The following is a 19,394-nucleotide window of genomic DNA, read 5'->3' as shown; positions in this document are numbered from 1 at the left end:
AATCAGGCCCAATATCCTTTGTTTCGCAGCAAAGTTACAATGATAAAACAGTAAAACTTCGGCTTATGCCCCTCCAACTGTGCAACATTGTGGTGGCCCAAACTTCCCAGCATGACCAAGTCCCCACGTCCTCTTGTGTCAAGGTCTGAGTTTTCTCGTGGTGGGTCAGTAACTAAGAGCCATATTCAATTAGAGGCGAAAAGTCAGAGGCCGGACTTTTCGCCGTCATCGCAGGTTTTCTTGGGGATAAAGTATCGGGCGCGTGCCCGCGTATCCCCGTAGGCGAAGACTGGACCCGGCGGAAAGGTAAGTAGCGAAAAGTCCTGTCACTTTTTGGTGAAATCAGCCTGTCACCCCCCAAAAGGTGTGCTAACATGGGGGATCACTATGGGTACCCCCGAAAAGCCCTGCTAAAGGTATTTAGGGTTTATAAACGGTCTCTGCAGGTGCTTTAATGCGTCTTTAACAAAGTGGTGAAGAATAGCATTTGGCAACATTTTTTTTAAAAAATAACTAGTCCCATCAAATTTGGGGTATATGAAAATGGGGGAACTTTTAAAAATCATTAAAAATCCACCTGCCGCAACCAACCGCATTCTAAAAAAAACCAGCCGCATACTTGGGGACCCCATAAGTCCATTTCGCTAGTTTATAAGTTTGTCCCCCCACTTTTTTTTCGCCCCCCCCAAAACGAAAGTAACATTTTTGGGGTATCCTGTTGAACTTTTTAATATTTTTTCTGAAACAGCATTCCTTTAGGGGACAATGCAAGGGGTGCAGGGTACTTTTTTTTACTTTGTACCCCAAAACACCAATTCTGCACTTTTTATCGCTATCTAATCATAGGTGAAAAGTTATCCAGAGTTTTTGACACAGACTTTTCACTCCTTGAGTCGATTTTGCTAGTTTATAAGTTTGTCCTCCAACTTTTTTTCACCCCCAAAACGAAAGTAACATTTTTGGGGTATCCTGTTGAACTTTTTATTATTTTTTTTGACACAGAATACCTTTAGCGGAAATTGCAAGGGGTGCATAGTACTTTTTTTATACTTTGTACCCCAAAACATCAATTCTGCATTTTTTATCGCCACCTAATCATAGGTGAAAAGTTATCCCCAGTTTTTGCCAAAAACTTTTCGCACCTGCAAAAAGTCTTTGCAATTGAATATGGGGAAAAGTAAAAACGGCAAAAGATGATAACAGCTTTTCGCAGCATAATTGAATAAGGCCCTAACCCTAAGAGGTGACACTATTACACAGATACCATTCTTTTAAATGGCAACCAGAGAGCAACAGGGGGGTAATTTGGGGGGGGGGGGGGGTAGTTGTTCAAATATTATAAACAATGTAAATAGCAAAAAGAATATTTCCCCATGTGACAGACGTGTCGTTTATGTGCAGATCGCGCAGGACAGATGCATTAACCCTTTGTCAGATCTATTACGATGCTTTCCGTTTGGAGTAGAGAAGAAGCCCGATTCGCCGGGTACTGCGCCCCTGGCTTTGGACTCCTGAAGTTGGCTCGTTTCCCAGAATTCTTACTTTCCAACATGAGGGGACTCAGGAATTCTCAGCTTGCAGAAACTAATCTGAAACAACAGCTCCCTTTGTGAATCGGCTCCGAGGCTCCTGAGCGGTTTAGGAGCGTCCCCTTAGGTAGCTATTTCCAAACTGGTGATTGCTTGGCCTTTGTTCCTGTGCAATCCCCCAACAAAGCCGCAGTGAATGAGCGCTGGAGAAGTAGCATTTGGCATCTTCTTGATGTGGTACATGAGGGTTAGTGAAGAAAAGACTGTGGAGGCTGGCGACGAAAATAACTACACCATTTGTTTCCTAGAGGGGGACCCGATTTAGGAGCAAAGCTCACTTATTAGAACTATGCGTTACAACAAAATAAAGCTCGGCCTGTGTCGGACAACTCTTAAAGGGAATTTCCGCTCCTTGTACATTTCTGCATAAGCATTTGCCACCCCAGCCAAACTACATTTCTAGCGCCATGCTATGTTCAGAGGATCACTGTGTTGTGCTGTCTGTGGTTTCTGTCCTGTCTACGGCCTATTACATCTCCCAACTCAAATGCCTCTGGCTGCTTCCACTATGCTGCGCTGCCCCCTGTCTTACAGTGTTGCAATTACCTCATAGTGTCAAACAGGTGGGACAGGTAATAGTAATTAAACAGGGAGGTGAGTGGGAATGTCTCTTTGGCTACCTACGGCGCTCCAGCAGACAGTTGTGGTACTACAAGTTCCATCATGCCGCGACCTGAATCTACATGCCACACCCATTAGTGTCTACCGTGTTGCTGATCTACAAAAACAATTCAATATATATATATATATCAGTAGATATAGGGGTTTGATAATGACACAAATGTGTTGTTTTACCTCCAGGTAGAATAAAACAGGTGTTTGTATTTAATTCAAATTGATCAGCACTTGCATCTGCTTTAATATACTACTGTTCTCTCCTGGTGTAACCCAGGCACATACACTGCTGTTCTCTCCCGGTGTAACCCAGGCACATATACTACTGTTCTCTCCCGGTGTAACCCAGGCACATACACTGCTGTTCTCTCCCGGTGTAACCCAGGCACATACACTGCTGTTCTCTCCCGGTGTAACCCAGGCACATACACTGCTGTTCTCTCCCGGTGTAACCCAGGCACATACACTGCTGTTCTCTCCCGGTGTAACCCAGGCACATATACTACTGTTCTCTCCCGATGTAACCCAGGCACATATACTACTGTTCTCTCCTGGTGTAACCCAGGCACATATACTACTGTTCTCTCCTGGTGTAACCCAGGCACATACACTGCTGTTCTCTCCCGGTGTAGCCCAGGCACATATACTACCGTTCTCTCCCGGCGTAACCCAGGCACATATACTACCGTTCTCTCCCGGCGTAACCCAGGCACATACACTACCGTTCTCTCCCGGCGTAACCCAGGCACATACACTACCGTTCTCTCCCGGCGTAACCCAGGCGCATATACTACCGTTCTCTCCCGGCGTAACCCAGGCGCATATACTACCGTTCTCTCCCGGCGTAACCCAGGCGCATATACTACCGTTCTCTCCCGGCGTAACCCAGGCGCATATACTACCGTTCTCTCCCGGCGTAACCCAGGCGCATATACTACCGTTCTCTCCCGGCGTAACCCAGGCGCATATACTACCGTTCTCTCCCGGCGTAACCCAGGCGCATATACTACCGTTCTCTCCCGGCGTAACCCAGGCGCATATACTACCGTTCTCTCCCGGCGTAACCCAGGCGCATATACTACCGTTCTCTCCCGGCGTAACCCAGGCCCATATACTACCGTTCTCTCCCGGCGTAACCCAGGCGCATATACTACCGTTCTCTCCCGGCGTAACCCAGGCCCATATACTACCGTTCTCTCCCGGCGTAACCCAGGCCCATATACTACCGTTCTCTCCCGGCGTAACCCAGGCCCATATACTACCGTACTCTCCCGGCGTAACCCAGGCGCATATACTACCGTTCTCTCCCGGCGTAACCCAGGCGCATATACTACCGTACTCTCCCGGCGTAACCCAGGCGCATATACTACCGTTCTCTCCCGGCGTAACCCAGGCGCATAAACTACTGTTCTCTCCCGGCGTAACCCAGGCGCATATACTACTGTTCTCTCCCGGCGTAACCCAGGCGCATATACTACTGCTCTCTCCCGGCGTAACCCAGGCGCATATACTACTGCTCTCTCCCGGCGTAACCCAGGCGCATATACTACTGCTCTCTCCCGGCGTAACCCAGGCGCATAGACTACTGTTCTCTCCCGGCGTAACCCAGGCGCATATACTACTGTTCTCTCCCGGCGTAACCCAGGCGCATAGACTACTGTTCTCTCCCGGCGTAACCCAGGCCCATATACTACTGTTCTCTCCCGGCGTAACCCAGGCACATATACTACTGTTCTCTCCCGGTGTAACCCAGGCGCATATACTACTGTTCTCTCCCGGTGTAACCCAGGCCCATATACTACTGTTCTCTCCTGGTGTAACCCAGGCGCATATACTACTGTTCTCTCCGGGTGTAACCCAGGCGCATATACTACTGTTCTCTCCCGATGTAACCCAGGCGCATATACTACTGTTCTCTCCCGGTGTAACCCAGGCGCATATACTACTGTTCTCTCCCGGTGTAACCCAGGCGCATATACTACTGTTCTCTCCCGCTGTAACCCAGGCGCATATACTACTGTTCTCTCCTGGTGTAACCCAGGAGCATATGCTACTGTTCTCTCCCAGGCACATATACTACTGTTCTCTCCTGGTGTAACCCAGGCGCATATACTACTGTTCTCTTCCAGGCACATATACTACTGTTCTCTCCTGGTGTAACCCAGGAGCATATGCTACTGTTCTCTCCCAGGCACATATACTACTGTTCTCTCCTGGTGTAACCCAGGCGCATATACTACTGTTCTCTCCCGGTGTAACCCAGGCGCATATACTACTGTTCTCTCCCGATGTAACCCAGGCGCATATACTACTGTTCTCTCCCGGTGTAACCCAGGCGCATATACTACTGTTCTCTCCCGGTGTAACCCAGGCGCATATACTACTGTTCTCTCCCGGTGTAACCCAGGCGCATACACTACTGTTCTCTCCCGGTGTAACCCAGGCGCATATACTACTGTTCTCTCCCGGTGTATCCCAGGCGCATACACTACTGTTCTCTCCCGGTAGAACCCAGGCGCATACACTACTGTTCTCTCCTGGTGTAACCCAGGCACATATACTACTGTTCTCTCCTGGTGTATCCCAGGCACATACACTACTGTTCTCTCCCGGTGGAACCCAGGCGCATATACTACTGTTCTCTCCTGGTGTAACCCAGGCGCATATACTACTGTTCTCTCCTGGTGTAACCCAGGCACATATACTACTGTTCTCTCCTGGTGTATCCCAGGCACATATACTACTGTACTCTCCTGGTGTAACCAGCCACATATACTACTGTTTTCTCCTGGTGTAACCCGCCACATATACTACTGTTCTCTCCCGGTGTAACCCAGCCCCATATACTGCTGTTCTCTCCCGGTGTAACCCAGGCACATATACTACTGTTCTCTCCTGGTGTAACCCAGGCACATATACTACTGTTCTCTCCTGGTGTAACCCAGGTACATATACTACTGTTCTCTCCTGGTGTAACCCAGGCACATATACTACTGTTCTCTCCTGGTGTAACCCAGGCGCATATACTACTGTTATCTCCTGGTGTAACCCAGGCGCATATACTACTGTTCTCTCCTGGTGTAACCCAGGCGCATACACTACTGTTCTCTCCTGGTGTAACCCAGGCGCATATACTACTGTTCTCTCCTGGTGTAACCAAGGCGTATATACTACTTTTAAATTTTTTTAAAAAGATCACGTTGCAGTGCTGTTCTCTCAGGACAGAACCATTTGGCTTGGAAGCTATGAGAAACACACCACATCCTGAGAGACCAGGTCGTATGAAGCTGAAGTTGATGGGTTGGAGAAGGTGGTATCATAGAGGTGAAGATTATAGGTTGGAGAGTGTGGAATCATGTGGGATAGAGCTGAAGGTGATGAGCAACAAACTAAACTTTTTAATGGACCAATAAGGAAAACACAAGTCCAAACTTTGCTCATGAAATGCTTGAAAGGAGTGAGGGCTTTATAGAGACTGCAGATAGGCGAGTCTCAGTGCTGAGTTTGTACTAAGACTCAGGCATCCACTTGATGGAAGGCACCAGGGTAAAGTTGCGTGTGGTGAGCCTTACTTTGCGAGGGGAAGATGACATGATGTGGCTAGTAGTAGACAGGAGATGGCAATGACACTAGGGGGGGTATTCAATTTGGAGCGAAAAATCCATGCTGGACTTTTCGCTCCACATCGGAGGTTTGACGGGGATAAAGTATCGGGCACGTGCCCGCATTATCCCCGCATTCATTTAGGAATCAGCGAAAACGGGAGCTGGCGGAAAGGTAAGTATCGCAAAAAAACGGGAATTTTCGGGAATTGTTCCTGGGACCCCCCTAAAAGATGTCTAGACATGGGGGATCACTATGGGTACCCCCATTTTTGCCTGATTTAGGTAGTCTGGGTTTGTAATAGCCGCGGCAGGTGCATAAATGCGCCTGTGAAGAAGGGGTGAAGAATAGCACTTAGATTTGTTTGTTTTTTTAAACTATTTCCATAAAATTTGGGGTACATGAAAATGGGTGCAAGCATATTTTTAAGTCCCTAGAGTTATTTTTAAAAATTCTTCAAAAATGCACCTGCCGCTACTACCTGCATTCTGTGAAACACCTGCCGCATACTTGGGACCCCCTCTGGAATTAAGGGCCTGATTCAGAGCCGGACGCTCTTTGAGAGCACTTGCTCTGAATCAGGACGTCCCTGCTTTTTTTTAAAGACGGCCTCCGGGCCACTCGCTAAGCTGTGGGTGACCACCCACAGCTTTAGCGAGCGGCCAGATGATGGTCGTGATGGTCACGGCCATCGGGGCTTGTGACGAGATCCTAGTGGTATGGTCTCGTTTCCGCAAGACCCAGTGAGCTTTCGGCTCTAATAGAGCGAGTGATGTCAGTGGGGCCGCCCCCAAACGGCTGGCGTTCCTTTGGGAATGCCTCCGTTTGGCCAGCCACCCCCCTGCCCGCCTCCAAAACGGGGCAAGCTGTCAATCACAAGCGACAGCTGCCTCGCTTTGGTGCGAGACCCGTAGCGATGGAGCGCCCATCGCTGGCCGGGTCTCACGCATGCGGAGTGGGGGACCATCGACCCGCTTGCAAGTGCTGTGCACTCGCGAGCTGGTCTAAATCAGGCCCTAATTTCGGTAGTTTAGAAGTTTGTCCCCCATTTTTTTTTTACCCCAAAATGAAACTTAATTGCTGGGGGTGTACCGATTTTTTTTTAACCTTTTGTTTTAACACCAATCTTTTTTAGGGGACATTCCCAGGGGTGCAGGCTAATTTTTTTGAAGCCTGCACCCCTTAACCCCAATTCTGCACTTCTTTTTCCATGGGTAAGACATGGTGAAAAGTTATCCCTGTTTTTTTACAAAGACTTTTCGCACCGGCGGAAAGTCTTTGAAATTGAATACGGGGATAATTAAAATAGGCGAAAATGACGTAATCGGCGATAAATTAACGGCTTTTCGCAGCCAAATTGAATACTGCCCTATAAGACAAGTGGAAAATGGTCTGGGGTAATGACATGATGTAGCTGGCGGAAAATGATAACATGATGTAGCGAGCTACTTACTCAGAATTCCTGACAGCATCACGAGATTGCTCACTGATGAAGTCACAGAGAGTGAGGAAAGTAATGCGATTGGGATCTTAATATTATTTGTGAAAACCACGGAGGCTTGGAGAGACCGTCAGCTGAAGAAGCGTTTCCAAAATCAATCATCGCCTGAATACGCAGGTAGCGACAGATTGGCCATGTTCGGGGATGAGGGAGGGTACCTGCACTGAAGGACATATCATTCAGTGTCTAGGCACTATAGGGGATGAGGAACAACTGTACGATTACGATGTTGTAATCGTACTGTCGTTTACCCCATCGCCTAGTGGATACGCACCTTTACAGGGGTGCCGCAGTTGGGAGGTCCAGCCCAGCTCCAAATCAAATTATTAGGGCCGGCAAGTTATTAGGCCTTGCCAGGGGCGTATCTTCCTATTGGCCTAGATGGCCCTCGCCAGGGGCGCCGGCAGAGGGGGGGGCGCCGTTGCCGACATTAGCAAATGTGTACGCACTCGATACCTGTGGTATCCAATTTAAAAAAATTGGTTTCAGGGTTTTTGTACGGCCGAAACCCGCGGAGGAGAAAAATATCTCACCTGTCCCAGACCCTCCTCTGTCTGCTGTGCCCGGCTGCTGCACTCCCATTGAAGAAGCTGGAGCCGCCCGAACTGAGGTAAGTGACTGCACACTACCAAAGGGTTACACAAGGGGTAACACACACTGACAGGTGGGGGGGGTCACACGCAGTGATGGGGGGGGTCGCACACACTAATGGGGTGACAGTGGTCTCACACGCACTGATCTCCCGCACAGAAATCTCGCCGTGCGCTGTGGAAGACGTCTGTGCAAGACTGAGCCACTTCCGAATGTCGGGGATGCTCCCACGGATGACAGCGCTGCCAGAAGTTAAGTCATTATTGGACTATTTAAGCTAATTGGAAACTTCCAATTGCTTAATTAATCATTAGGGGCGTGTCCAAGGGCTTCAGAAGCAAGTCCATACAATTTTTTTCTAAAAACAACGATTTTAGGAAAAATTAGCTCTGAAGCTGCGAGAAAACAAGCGCTCTAAAAATAAATAAATAAATCTCTCACCCAATTGAATATAAAAATATCGTGCCTGCTGGAAAACCCAGCAGGTGCAAGATTTTTGGTAAATTCGCATATAATTGAATACGCCCCTTCAACTTACCCTCCAACATGACCCCTTCCATCAGGTACTAAATGCTTTGGAAAAACGGGAGGGGGGATTTTGGAAGGGTAGAGCTTATTTCCCCTTCTTGCTAGGGACCTGGAAGTGACGTGAGTGAGGGCGGAAGGCCAGCTAAACAAGTAAGGTGTACCCACTTAAACAAGAAAGGTGTCCCCTCGCGGGCTCGCTGGGCTCTCCACGCTTCAGGCTCGGTGGCTCGCTATATGGTTATATTCCATATGACCACTTGGATGGTATGGAATGACGCTGGACACTGGCTGGGTCCTCTCCGTGAAGGGGATTTAGACACTACCAGTATAGTGTCTAAATCCCCTTCACGGAGAGGACCCTGACGTCATCAGCCAGTGTTCAGCGTCATTCCTTACCATCCAAGTGGGCATAGAGGGGGAATATAACCATGTGACTAGCGTAGCGAGCCACCGATCCCGCGAGGGGACAAGTATTTTTTTAAAGTGGGGACAATGTACTTGTTTAGCTGGTCTTCATGGTCCCTAGCAAGAAGGGGAAATACAGCCAACCCTTCCAAAATAGTACCACAGACGGCCATTTTCCCGGTGTTTTGCACATGTCTCCAATAAAGTGGCATGGGCGCCATGTTCCCGTAGACCTGCGCATTCGCAGACTGCGCTGCCAGAGAGAAGGGTGCCCGCACGGAGTCTGCACTGCCCACCCCTGCAGAAATGTGTGAGTTATATTAATAAGAATAGGCGGTGATTTTTTTTCTGATACCTTCAAGTTTTATCAGTCACTAAGCGAAGATGCACCGTTCTACCACTAGAGGGCGTGCGACATCCTCATCATAGAGACGCGAGGGAAAGAAAGAGCGCCCCGACCGCCTGGTACCAGAGAGTTTCCACGCCCCGGAAGTGTTCTCTTCCTGGGACCTGGGTTATTTGATGATTGGCTGGAGGTCAGCGCGGCAGCCAATAGGAGAGCGGGACGGAACGCTGATGTGTGATCCCGGCTGATCCCAGTCACACACGTACAGCAGCGGCGCCGCGGCCTGACCATGCCCTATCACCGCACCTGGGAGGAGTTCGCCCGGGCCGCCGAAAAACTCTACCAGGGTGACCCTATGAAGGTAAGGCCCGGGCCGCCGTCTGGGACATAAAAAGATGGAGGAGGGATTCGCTTTCTAGTTAAAGGAGGAAGGGGGGTATACTTTCTGGGGAGAGGTGGAGTAGGGGGGTATACTTTCTGGGGAGAGGTGGAGTAGGGGGGTATATGCTTTCTGGGGGGAGGGGGGGTATACGCTTTCCGGGGGGAGGAGGGGGGTATACGCTTTCTGGGGGGAGGAGGGGGGGTATACGCTCTCGGTGGAGGAGGGGGGGTATACGCTCTCGGAGGAGGAGGGGGGGGGTATATGCTCTCGGATATACGCTCTCGGTGGAGGAGGGGGGGGGTATACGCTCTCGGAGGAGCAGCTGGGGGGTATACGCTCTCGGAGGAGCAGCTGGGGGGTATACGCTCTCGGAGGAGCAGCTGGGGGGTATACGCTCTCGGAGGAGCAGCTGGGGGGTATACGCCCTCGGAGGAGCAGCTGGGGGGTATACGCCCTCGGAGGAGCAGCTGGGGGGTATACGCCCTCGGAGGAGCAGCTGGGGGGTATACGCCCTCGGAGGAGCAGCTGGGGGGTATACGCCCTCGGAGGAGCAGCTGGGGGGTATACGCCCTCGGAGGAGCAGCTGGGGGGTATACGCCCTCGGAGGAGCAGCTGGGGGGTATACGCTCTCGGCTTTCTGGCCCAGAGGCTGTGGCACCTGTGGTTCCTAGTTGGTGGTAGTTCTTATTTCTGGGGAGGACTTTGCACTTCCTTGGGAAGGGGGGGCTGCAGCAGTGACGGGGGTAGGCTTATTGTGCCGGGTGAATCTTCTGGGAGCATTTTTTCTTTGAGCGGAGATAATTAATGGGCGCTTGTCTGTGTAATATGATTGTTTTTAATTATCGAGCTTTTCTCGCACCGTAGTATCGGGCTTGGCTGCATAAAGTGGCTAAACCCATCTAAAGTCCAAAACACGGACTCATTTCTTCTTGCCACCTTAGGTTGCTGCAAGCAGAAATGTCAGCACTTGCGTCCGATCGGAGCAACAATTGAATTGCTCCATCAGATCGGCCATTACCAAGCAGCGAGCAAAAGACAATTGAATCCCCACCTCTAAGATGGTCTGTGTGGCATCTACACTGTGGCTGCCATTAAACTTCCTGATACTTTTGCATATTACTACATTAGCGCCCACAAGAAGGGTTGTAATGTGTCCGAAACCTGACCCACTGGTTTTAAATGTTATCTTTTATTTATTAATGATATAAGCCAGAGTACACTGTGTAAATACAGCTCACAATAGTGACCGCACAAATACAAGCAAGGCACAAGATAACGAATGGTAGGGGATAAAAGACAAGGAGCTCCGATAGTGAGGAGGTGGAGGGAAGAACAAGAGATAAGAGGACCTTGCCCCAGAGCTTACGTTCTTCTTTTTTTTTTTTGGAGGGGGGGGGGGGGGGATAGAACGAAGATCTATTTAAAACTTGTCTACCACAATTTTATTATTAAAATTATTTAGAATAAAAAAGGGGGCTAGATGGCATAGGAGGCTAGAAAGGAGAGAGTTGCAGTAGTCAAGGTGGGAGATGATGAGAGAATGGATAATGGTTTTAGTAGAGTCTTGGGTGATGGAAAGCCAAATCCTAGAGATATTACAGAGAAGAAAGCAGCAGGGCTGAGAGATGACTGGGGGGAGAGAGCGGGGTGAAGGAATCCTGGAAATGTCATTTGACATGTTCCTAAAACCGTGATATGGGCCTCCACGTATTACACTATATTATATTCTGACCGCTCCTCTGCTGCCACCCCGATGCTACACAGCATGCCCCAACAGCAAAACAGGGCATGCTGGGAAGTATAGTGCCGCAGCAGCTGGAGTGCCACGCTTTGCCTACCTATAGATTACAGCACAGGTTCTCAAACTCTGTCCTCAGGACCCCAAACAGTGCATGTTTTCCAGGTCTCCTCACAGAATCACAAGTGAAATAATTAGCCCTACCTGTGGAACTTTTAAAATGTGTCGGTGAGTAATGAAAACAGCTTTGCACCTATGTGGGGTCCTGAGGACCAAGTTTGAGAACCACTGGAGTAGAGTATGGAGATGCTCCAGCTTTTTTGCACTTGTCTCCTGCCCTGGCGCATAGCCTGTTGCACTAACATGCAGTGTATGGCCTTAGAAATGGCCCTTAATGAGACCTAGCAATACATTATTCTGACGTAAAAGCTGATCTATCCTGGCAGCAAATCATAGCATTACTTCTCTTACAGATCCCCCTGACTATCTCCCAGGGGATGAGCTGGCCATCTAGGCAATAGAGGGCCTGATTCAGAGAAGAACTCTATTTGCGTTGTGCTGCAGCGACGCGAAAATACGTGGACAGAAGATACCCACTGCCGGCATCGCAGATCCGAGTGCTGAGTCCGAAAACACAGCAATGGATCACCAGAGCGACCAATGGTCGTGGCTTCGCCCATCTGAATGAGCCTAAGGCTACTCTGAATGGGTTTCTGAGCTCCGTAGCAGAGACCACTAAATATGCATCGGAAGATGCTGGCCTGGCCACTCCCAGAAAACTGTACTCGAGCCCTCATTTTTGGGAAAGCTGGCCAGCGATGGCCGTTCCCCCTCCCCCAAAGGGCCGCAGCATGTAAATCATGCAGTCGCAGAAAGAGACCTTTGAGCAGATCTACCATCGGAGGTGTACGTACACCATCGGGTACTTCTCTGAATCTGGCCCAGACTTGTTGTTGTACCTAGCTTTGTAACCTGGCTAATATTATCATGAAGTAGGATTGGTCTCCAGCCAGCGGGACTGGTGGGGTGAAGCCATGAGATCACCTGGGCAGTAAGGCCTCAGCGGGCTGTATGTGAAGTCGGATGTTCTCTCTTAGTGCTGGTGAGGTTCTGCCCGTTTCTCCATATTGCAGCTCAGTGCTAGGGTTTGTGCACCAGAAAAGGCGGAATAATGGTACATTTACATATAGACGTTCCGCTATAAGTAGAACCATATGGGATGTACGTATGTAGCTATTTAGCGGGTGAGCCGGCTGAATGAACCTCTGTGTCCCTGTGTGGTGATCATTACTACCTGGCCCAATCGCCTAAGCTAATTGTCCTTTTGTAATCGCAGCGTTCGGTGGCGCTATAAAGTGATAGATAAACTACGTCTCCGATTATCATAGGATATTTGGGTCTTAAGCCTAATTTTTGGTTAAGGGAGGTAAAAAAGCCAGACACGTCTCCTTTTTAAATTTAGTTCTACATTCAAACATCTCTTCTATTATCTTCGGTAATTAATTTGTATTTCACGCTGTACCCTACAATAACAATTTTGACTTGTTCTTTTAATCCCTGTAGAACTAAATTTTGTTGTGCTGATTTGTTATGACTGTGTGACTTTGAGATATAACTTTTAATTATCTTTGTTTTTGCTGCATTTATTCCCCACATTTATGTTGATCTGCTGCGGACCTTAAATCTTCCAGAGGGTCAATGGAAACTGTCCCCTAACCTCAGACAAGGGCTGTAGGGAGGCTTTCTGGCCTCCTGCCGCTGGTAACCAGCTCCCGGCCTGGCGTCTGCTGTGCAGGGATGGGATTTAAAAGGCCGATGTAGGGTAGGCAGCGGAACGCAGGGCTAATCTCTCACTGTATATTATTTTTAGACTGATTAAAATGATCTAGTTACCATGGAGACCAATCATGCCTGAACAGTGGATTACTGTAAAACCTTAGCTCTCTGCAACTACTGAGTTAAAACGTCTCGTTTTTAGTTCAGAACCTGAGATTATTTATAGGACTGTATGAAAATGTAATCATACCTGCTTGCCCAGTGACATACCTGTTCTATGGTCAGCTCAGATCATTGTAGTCCACAGCGCTGTCTGTCCTAGATCGTCACTTCCCGCTTTGTGCGTGGGATAGCTGCTGTTCTGGCGCCGATATACTTAGTTTGTTACATGAATACGGTAGTTAAATAGTTTATTCTTAACTTAAACCCACTTTTGAAACTGCACCGCACCTCTTCGCTGTCCTGGTTCCTAACGTGCTCACGTTCTGTTATACAAAGTGCTTGCTCGAGTGATATGGTAACACGGGGAGTGCGGTTCTGCGGCACACCCGCCTTATCCGGCCAAAGCCGTTACCGTGTCCATACATTACAAGTCACTGGCGATGGGTCTGACTGGTCATCTTAGGTTGCTGTCATGTGCGCGCATATTTCAAGTTGAGTACTTCATAACGTGTTTGGGTTTTTTTTTTATAAGCAATTTTATAAAACTGCACTTTGCCACTTCACGCCATTGTAGCTTTCTCTATAGTTACATCACCCTGACCCTTTGTTTTCTCCCCTCTACTCCGTTTGTAAGTTATTTGTTAAATGGCATAAATGTAAATTCATAGAAGTCAGTTACTCCACTATATCGACATAATACCTCTTTATAAATGCAGATTGTCCTGTTACCAGCCATCCTAAACTTTAAAAGGGTTTCATCCTAATGCACAGGTTCTCAAACTTGGTCCTCAGGACCCCAAACGGTGCATTTTCCAGGTCTCCTCACAGAATCACAAGTGAAATAATTAGCTCCACCTGTGGGTCTTTTAAAATGTGTCAGTGAGTGATCGACACACCTTGTCACCTTCTGGGTGACCTGGAAAACATGACCTGTGTGGGGGGTCCTGCGGTCTGGGTTTGAGAACCACTGTCCTAATGGTCTGAGCATACCATAGCATGCAGGTAAAACTCAGCTCCTCGTGTCTTGCATAGATCCACATTCAGCATAAGAATGTTCTAACGCGTCTTCCTAAATTCCTTCCATAGGTTCGGGTGATGCTGAAATACAGACACTGCGACGGGAGCTTGCGCATTAAAGTCACAGACGATGTAGTGGTAAGCGGTGCTGTTACTGTGTACTCTGCTGGTCGTGTACTGACGGCAACAGCTGACATGAATGATAGAGATTACACACCATCTCACCTGCTGCTAGAAATTATATGGATATTACAGGTCCAAGGCCACAGTGGTCTCCGGAGAACAAGTTGTAACTTATACATCATACCCCATCTCGTGCGTTGTCGCAGATCTACTTTTTAAAACACAAGCCCCATGCTCATTTCTACATCCTAAATGGTTACACTCCAGTTAGGCTTAAGGGGCCTATCCTTTACACCACTTTGTGAACGATCCGACCAAAACCAGGAGGTGTAATGGATAGTCGGCAAAGACCAGCGATGCGCGTGCACGCTGGGTCCTTGCCGAACATGCCCGTCCGCCTGATGACGCTCGTCAGGTTCCACATGTTAGCAGATAGGAGGTCGGGATCCTGCACCTGAATGACGTTCAGTGCGGGCACCGCTCCCGGCGACCTGAAGGCGTAAAACGTTCAGGTTTTCAGGACGTGTAACGGATAGGCCCCTTTAGAATAGATGTGAGACATTTGATCGATCTACACATTCAGAAAGGTCAGGTATATTGTGATCACTTTCATTTCTACAGATGTACATGAGATTTAAAGGATTTCTCACCTCCAGCTGACTTATTTTCGATTACGTGGTTTGCTGCAAATGTTTCTAAGTGTGCTGCTTTATCTTACTGGCTTTCTTCTAAGTGTTGACATCATTGGGCAGAGTTGCTGTCTGTATCTCCCCTGCACGGGGCTAGAGCAGCTCATTCTCATGTCTCCGTGTAGTGGAAATAATGACTGTAAATACTTGTCAGTAGGAAGGCAAAAAGAAAAGGGGCGAGTAATGGAAAAGGAGCAGTAGCAAACAAATGGGTCATATGGAGGCTGGAGACCTTTTATATTTTAAGTTGCGCATCTCAGGATGCGTATACAGTGCCGGTAACATGATGTCGTAACGAGCAGGTAAACGCCAGGTTCTACAGCAGATCGTTGCGAGTAATGCTGGGTACACCCTTAAATGATGATCGGGCTGCAGAGCGATGCGCCGATAAGATAATATAACCGCGCTGTTAATGCTTATTAATGCAAAGGCGCTGCATTAAGCTTAACTTATAAATACAGAGCGCTGTAAGTGTAAAAATAGTAAGTGCAATACCAATTATTACAAACAAAAACTGTTTGTTTATAGTCTCTTGCGATTTTGCAGTTCCGGTGTTTTCTTAGACAAGGATCCCTATTTATGCCAAATGCAGAGGTGCGTCCATAGTGGACTGAACAAACTGTCCCTGTACTCCTACCTCTGTGTGTCTTGTCGCTTTGCGGCTAGTCTCCCTCGTGGCTAGTCTGCTTCCCAACTTCCGATTCCCGCTGACGCAAACAAACACGTTTCATGCATGCGCACTTTGTCAAGGATCCAACCAATTCGCCGTCCAAGAGGCAGATTTGTAAGCTATACACAAACACTTACAAATCCGCTGCTTGCTATGTCTGGCCTGACATCACAACTAGGTGGGCATTTACATTTGCCCGTCCAGTTTTGATATGTGTCGGCGGGTCTTGCGGCCAGTGTTCGGGTGATCAGTGGGTCGCCCGTACACACACAGATCTTTCAGATCTATTGGCTGTGCTGCAGGGCTGACCTGATATGTCTGTGAACTAAGGCCCTGATTCAGAGCCGGATGCTCTGACCAGAGCGCTCGCTCTGAATCAGGGCCCACCTCCATTAATATGGAGCGTCCTCCTGGACGCTCGTATAGCTGTGGGTCACCACCCACAGCATATACGAGCGTGCAGAATGATGGTCGCGATGGTCTCGACCATCGGAACTGCGAGTAAAAGCCTGCGGTTGGGTTTTTCAACCGCAAGGCCAGGAGTGATTTTGGCTCTCAGAGCCAAAATCCCTCCCACTGACATCACTAGTGATGTCAGTGGGGCCGGCTTCAGACGGTAGGCGTTCCCTTGGGAACGCCTCCGTCTGGCAGGCACGCCCACCAAAGGGGGCGTGCTGTCAGTCACCATCGACAGCACGCCCCCTTTGATGAGACACTCCGAGCGAAGGAAAGTCCTTCGCTCGTCGGGTCTCGCGCATGCGCACGACGGAGCTCCCTCCGTCGTGCGCATGCGCAGTGGGGACCATCGACCCACTTGCGAGCGGACAGCCGCTCGCGAGTGGGTCTGAATGACCCCCTAAGTCTTTCACAGACATATCTAGTATACACACCCGTCCATTCACTTGCAATATATTGTACATCGATTGTGCGATCCCAACGACAAGCGTGTACCCAGCTGTAAGCATCGGTTTGCTAATACGGTAATTTAGAGAGATTGATTAGTCAGGGTTGGGTTGTGCATTTCAGAAGATAAATATCTCTGCACCATTTTCAAACTCTCACAGTGAGATTGTAGCAACCTGGCCCCTGTCTTAGTCAGCCGCGCAGTTCCGCAGACGCATCTCGCAGTGACCGGGAGTATAAATGGGCGGTGGTGTGACCTTGTTCCGTCTCTTCCAGTGTTTGCTGTACAGCACGGACCAGGCTCAGGATGTCAAGAAGATCGAGAAATTCCACAGTCAGCTGATGCGACTAATGGTGGCCAAGGAATCGCGCAGCGTTGCCATGGAAACAGACTGAGTACCGGACTCCCAGGAAAGTGAAGCCCGCGGTCCAATCTACATCTTCTTCTTTTTTTTTTTTTTTTATGTCCATCAGAAAACCGAAAGTGACTTTGCTAGAATGTGAAACAAGATGGAAGCTCGACGCAAAGAAATACGAGTTCTTTCACGTGTATCCACAGTGTTGGAGAGTTCGGAAAGTCCTATGCTTTCATTTGAAAGCCTCTATTTATTTTTGGAAAAGGCGCAAAATGTTTGAATTCTCCTGTGGACCCCCCTTCCCCCCCCAAAAAAAAATAAATCTGTGGTTAGGTCAGCAATGTAAATATAATTAGGAGGAGGATTTATTTTTTTTTCCTTTTTGTTTTTTAAACTATATACAGATAAAAGAAGCGCAAGAAATACTGTTGCAGAAGACCTGCCTTATGGATTTGTTTTTCCAATACATTAAACGGTATATAAAATATAGAGGACTATTGCACACTTCATTACAATTCTACATTGTATATTCAGTCTGTCATCTCGGTGAGCTGTGTTTTATATGCATGAACTCTCGGGCATTCCTTTGTGCCCAAAGGGTCTCATTCAGACCCGCTCGCGAGCGCAGGACGCTCGCAAGCGGGTCGATGGTACCCAAATGTGCATGCGCACGACTGAGGGAGCTCTGTCGTGCGCCTGCGCGAGACCCGGGTAGCGACAACTAAGCCGTCGTTAAGGGTCTCGCACGAAAGGGGGCGTGCTGTCGATGGTGAGTGACAGCACGCCCCCTTTGGTGGGCGTGGCTGCCAGACAGAGGCGTTCCCATGGGAACGCCTACCATCTGGGGCCGGCCCGGCTGACATCACTAGTGATGTCAGTGGGAGTGATTTTGGCTCTGATAGAGCCCAAATCACTCCAAGGCTTGCGGCAGCGAGACCCTACCGCAGGGTCTCGTCGCAAGCCCGATGGTCGCGATGGTCTTGACCATCGTGACCATCATCATGGACTTTCGCATAAGCTGTGGGTGGTAACCCACAGCTATGCGAGCGTCCAGGAGGACACTCAAAAAAAAAAAAAAACCTGCCCTGATTCAGAGCGGGCGCTCGTTCAGAGCGTCCGGCTCTGAATCAGGCCCAAAGTGTGTAACTACATGTCATACAATCAGGGGGATGTCTTGTAAACATCGTGTAAGTGTAGATGTAGTAGAAGCAATGAGATGAAATGATAAGGCCTGGCCCCTTTCTGAGCAAGTAGCTGCAGGACTCTTAAGTCATCCTGAACAGCTGGCAACACTAATATCGTTGCCCTTCCTGCCGACTACGCCATCGTAGAATTTATCCAGGGCATCGACATGTCCACTACCACCTGGAGCTTTATAGCTCCTATGCTGGCGGGCAGGGGGGGTGGGGTTGTGCAGGGCAGGGTGTTTGCTTCCTGGATGCTCAGAAATATGGGTAGTGAAATTAACCCATGGTTATCTGTTGTCCACCGGCTTAGTCCATTCCAGTGTCTTCGGGTCCGGCAGAGGAAAGGAAGTGTTGCCCTGACGATGCTCTAGTTAGTGTCACATGAGTGGGACCTGTGCCTCGTAATGTTTAGTGTGAGTGGCCGTATGCAGCAAAGCCTTCCCCCTGGATATCGGCCGGGTGAGGACAGTGGGAAAAAAACGTCCAATGGACGACGTCCATATTCTCTTGGTAGACCTGTCCATTCAGGTAGTACAGCCAGTGACAACAGCATTTCCGCCATCAGCAGACATCTATTTGTCACCTTTCTGGGGCACGTAGTGACATTTTGTGGCTATGGCAGACTCCACGGCTGCACACCAGGGAAGGGCTTCTATCGGCATTTGCATTAAGTCGCAGACGTGTGACCGGTCAAATACACAAACACTTCAATTCCCCTTTAGTGTGCTCCAAATATGAGGCCAATCGTCTTCCAATGACAATTTCTAGTTATTATATGGAGTTTAATAAGATCATTATCTGGTACCAGCCATTCGGGTCTGCACGGTATGTCAGCGGTGTTATGGGCTGTTTCAGACAACAGTTTTGTCCGGACTGGAAAATAAAAAAAAGCAGTTTCTACTTCAGGGTCCATAGGGGGTCCACAGGGTTGACCTTGGGGTATAGCTGGATCTGGATCCACGGGCACCACGCAGTTAAAGCTTTGCTGCTCCCAGGATGCACTTGGGTCCATCCTCTACCCCGGCCACAGGCACCTCAGTTTTAGTTGGTGCCCGGCCGGAGTCGGGTCACCCTGCGCTTTATTTATTATTTTTAAAAAAGATGATTTTATTATTTTATTTTTACTATCTTCAGAGCGGCAGCATCAGACTGTCCATCTGGACGTTTACGCTGCCGCTCCAACAGCCCCGCTGGCGCTGCGACGCCGGTACTG

The 19,394-nt window shown here is 48.9% G+C and overlaps 1 protein-coding gene across 1 annotated transcript; it reads left to right on the top strand.

The window, feature by feature from the left end:
- The first annotated feature begins 9,354 nt into the window (after window positions 1-9,354).
- SRP9 (signal recognition particle 9) lies at window positions 9,355-17,481 on the top strand. The gene is made up of 3 exons (XM_088449360.1): window positions 9,355-9,539; window positions 14,323-14,391; window positions 16,915-17,481. The coding sequence occupies exons 1-3, from the start codon at window positions 9,468-9,470 to the stop codon at window positions 17,032-17,034; spliced, it is 261 nt and encodes an 86-aa protein (XP_088305486.1). The 5' UTR covers window positions 9,355-9,467; the 3' UTR covers window positions 17,035-17,481.
- Window positions 17,482-19,394: the final 1,913 nt, after the last annotated feature.

The sequence above is a fragment of the Taudactylus pleione genome, unplaced genomic scaffold, assembly GCF_031769625.1.
Source record: "Taudactylus pleione unplaced genomic scaffold, aTauple2 ptg000483l, whole genome shotgun sequence".
Taxonomy (NCBI): domain Eukaryota; kingdom Metazoa; phylum Chordata; class Amphibia; order Anura; family Myobatrachidae; genus Taudactylus; species Taudactylus pleione.
The sequence above is the reverse complement of the archived record's forward strand: the minus strand, read 5'-3'. Positions and strand labels throughout refer to the sequence as shown.

Bases quoted from the DNA above. Each gene is read 5' to 3' on its own strand.
- SRP9 (XM_088449360.1), top strand. From the start codon at position 9,468: ATGCCCTATCACCGCACCTGGGAGGAGTTCGCCCGGGCCGCCGAAAAA. The intron at 9,540-14,322 runs GTAAGGCCCGGG...TTCCTTCCATAG, and splicing joins ACCAGGGTGACCCTATGAAG to GTTCGGGTGATGCTGAAATA. The intron at 14,392-16,914 runs GTAAGCGGTGCT...CGTCTCTTCCAG, and splicing joins AAGTCACAGACGATGTAGTG to TGTTTGCTGTACAGCACGGA.